The 2,058-nt window shown below is 48.7% G+C and overlaps 1 protein-coding gene across 1 annotated transcript; it reads left to right on the top strand.

The window, feature by feature from the left end:
• Positions 1-1,518: 1,518 nt before the first annotated feature.
• On the top strand, positions 1,519-1,749 carry CCOS01_17120 (uncharacterized protein; the record flags this gene model as incomplete). The annotated part of the gene is made up of 1 exon (XM_060465254.1): positions 1,519-1,749. One exon carries the CDS (start codon positions 1,519-1,521, stop codon positions 1,747-1,749), a length of 231 nt encoding a protein of 76 aa, XP_060304189.1.
• Positions 1,750-2,058: the final 309 nt, after the last annotated feature.

The following is a 2,058-nucleotide window of genomic DNA, read 5'->3' as shown; positions in this document are numbered from 1 at the left end:
AAACCGATTGTTGTTACGACTTGCGCTCGTCACGGAGTTTTGATCACCGAAATCATGATTGCCGGTCACCATCGATGCGCGGCTTGTAACAATGTCCTCTGGCACTATGAGAGAGTCCCAGAACTTTGATTGCGCTTCCTGCTGTCGTTCCTAGCCGCAGGAGTGTTAAGATATGCGAAGAGTATACATTCCAGATTATGAAGTACTGTATTCTCTACGAGAATGCAGATTCGTTTCAAACACCGTCATGAAGCGTCACATCGCTGCATATCACCCGTACCGTGTCATCATGGACGAAGGAAATAGCCGGTTCCCTTAGCCATCAAGAGTTATCCTTACCCAACAGCAGAATCCGCGGTCAAAACTAGCATCGAACAGGCGAGGCTCACTCGGGGGTAATGGCGGCTGCCCCTCTCAGCGCGTCATTCGATTCAGCCCAACCGATCAACCAAGCCGATCAACGTTTCGCTTAGATTCAATCATTCAATTCATCAACTTGAGGGCCTGACTTGAGTTGATTGGGTTGAGTGAAGCGCTGGATCTTCTTGTTAGAAATGATTGATATGAGACCAATGTGCCGTCAATATGTGGTACTCGTCACGCTTGGGCTGGCTGTTACATCCATCCACCTAGCTCTAAACCATCATGGACTGGGTATCGTTGGAATAGTCATGCCGCAGTAGCCTTGATAGGCATTGCAAGAGGACCTATGCACCGAGACTTTCATAAGGTCATCACGAAACAAAGATCGTTCAGCCCTCAATTTTACAGCAGAGAGTGACAACGATTGGTACGGAGACGCTAGTTGATTGTTACTGGTGAATTGAAGCATCCGATGTCCTCGAAGCACAAGATGTCTCTCAGACGTGGCCGACCAGACTTCGGCTACAGAATGTAGGTGCTTCAATCCAAACCTTCAGGAGGATCAAAAATAAGAGGAGCGATTGAAATGTCCAGCTTATGAAATCAGCCATCCTCGAAAACCCTGATTCCTGCCCATTTAATGAATTCTTAGGGCCCCTGGCAGTGACCGAGTTAACTCTGGCTTCCGTCAACTGAACGGGATGCTTACGAAGGAGCTAGTCTGAAAAGCACGGTCCTGCCGTGAACGTTTGATTTGGTGTATCTTCCACAAGATCAGCAGCACGATACAGAAAACACCGCCAAGCCCCCCGAGAATACCCATTTCGACTGGCGTCATTGTTGATGAGCAAGGTTTTCGTGTTATCCAAAGTAGGGCCATCGTCATTTATATATTGTATGGCACTTCGTGTGAGTGCTTGAGGTGCGGCCCTGAATCGTGCCACAAATGATCATGGAGCTCAAATTGGCTGTCGCATCGAGGACATAAGAAGCACACTTCGATCCAAGAGAAAGGAAACACACAGCGTTCGGAGCCCAACCTGCAGAACTTTTTATTGCATCATGAAAACCAAGCTTATGTATCGGGCCTTACTTCCAGCATTCTTCATCCATGAAGCGCTCTGTGATGGACCGGAGACCCGACTTATCACCTGCATGTGCTCCATGGAGCTGCCTGCCACAACTTCTGCAGTGCGACCTCCTGTAGAGCAGACCTGCTCATACGAAGGGGGAGAACATATGACAAAGACTGGAGAGTTCGCCACGGAGATCGTGGAGACTTCTGGGACAGCCGAGACAGGAGGAGGAAAACCGCTGATTACCACGGTTACGCTTACATCGACGTCTACGTCTACAATCACGCTCTCGGTGACGCATGCTCTGTAGAGAGAGCCTTTGTATCCCTTGTTTCACAAACAGTGTCGTTCATCAAAAACTGCTTGGATCTCAAGCTTAGCATATCTTCAGCAACGGGCCTCAACATACATACCAATAATGCTTCAGTGCTCTGTCAGAACGTGATGCTCTCACTATGTAGCAACGGCCTCTCCCGGACTCATTCGAGCGCACGGTTGCTATCTTGTCTTCTTGGCATTCTGGTATTCTGTTGTAAAAACTACGTGATCGGCTCCATTTACCATCCGAAACTGCTTTTTGCCGCTGAGGGGCACCCCTGTTCCTTCCTCTATCACGTCT

This window comes from Colletotrichum costaricense (genome assembly GCF_030867565.1).
Source record: "Colletotrichum costaricense strain IMI 309622 chromosome Unknown Scaffold_53.1, whole genome shotgun sequence".
In the NCBI taxonomy this organism is placed as follows: domain Eukaryota; kingdom Fungi; phylum Ascomycota; class Sordariomycetes; order Glomerellales; family Glomerellaceae; genus Colletotrichum; species Colletotrichum costaricense.
The sequence above is the reverse complement of the archived record's forward strand: the minus strand, read 5'-3'. Positions and strand labels throughout refer to the sequence as shown.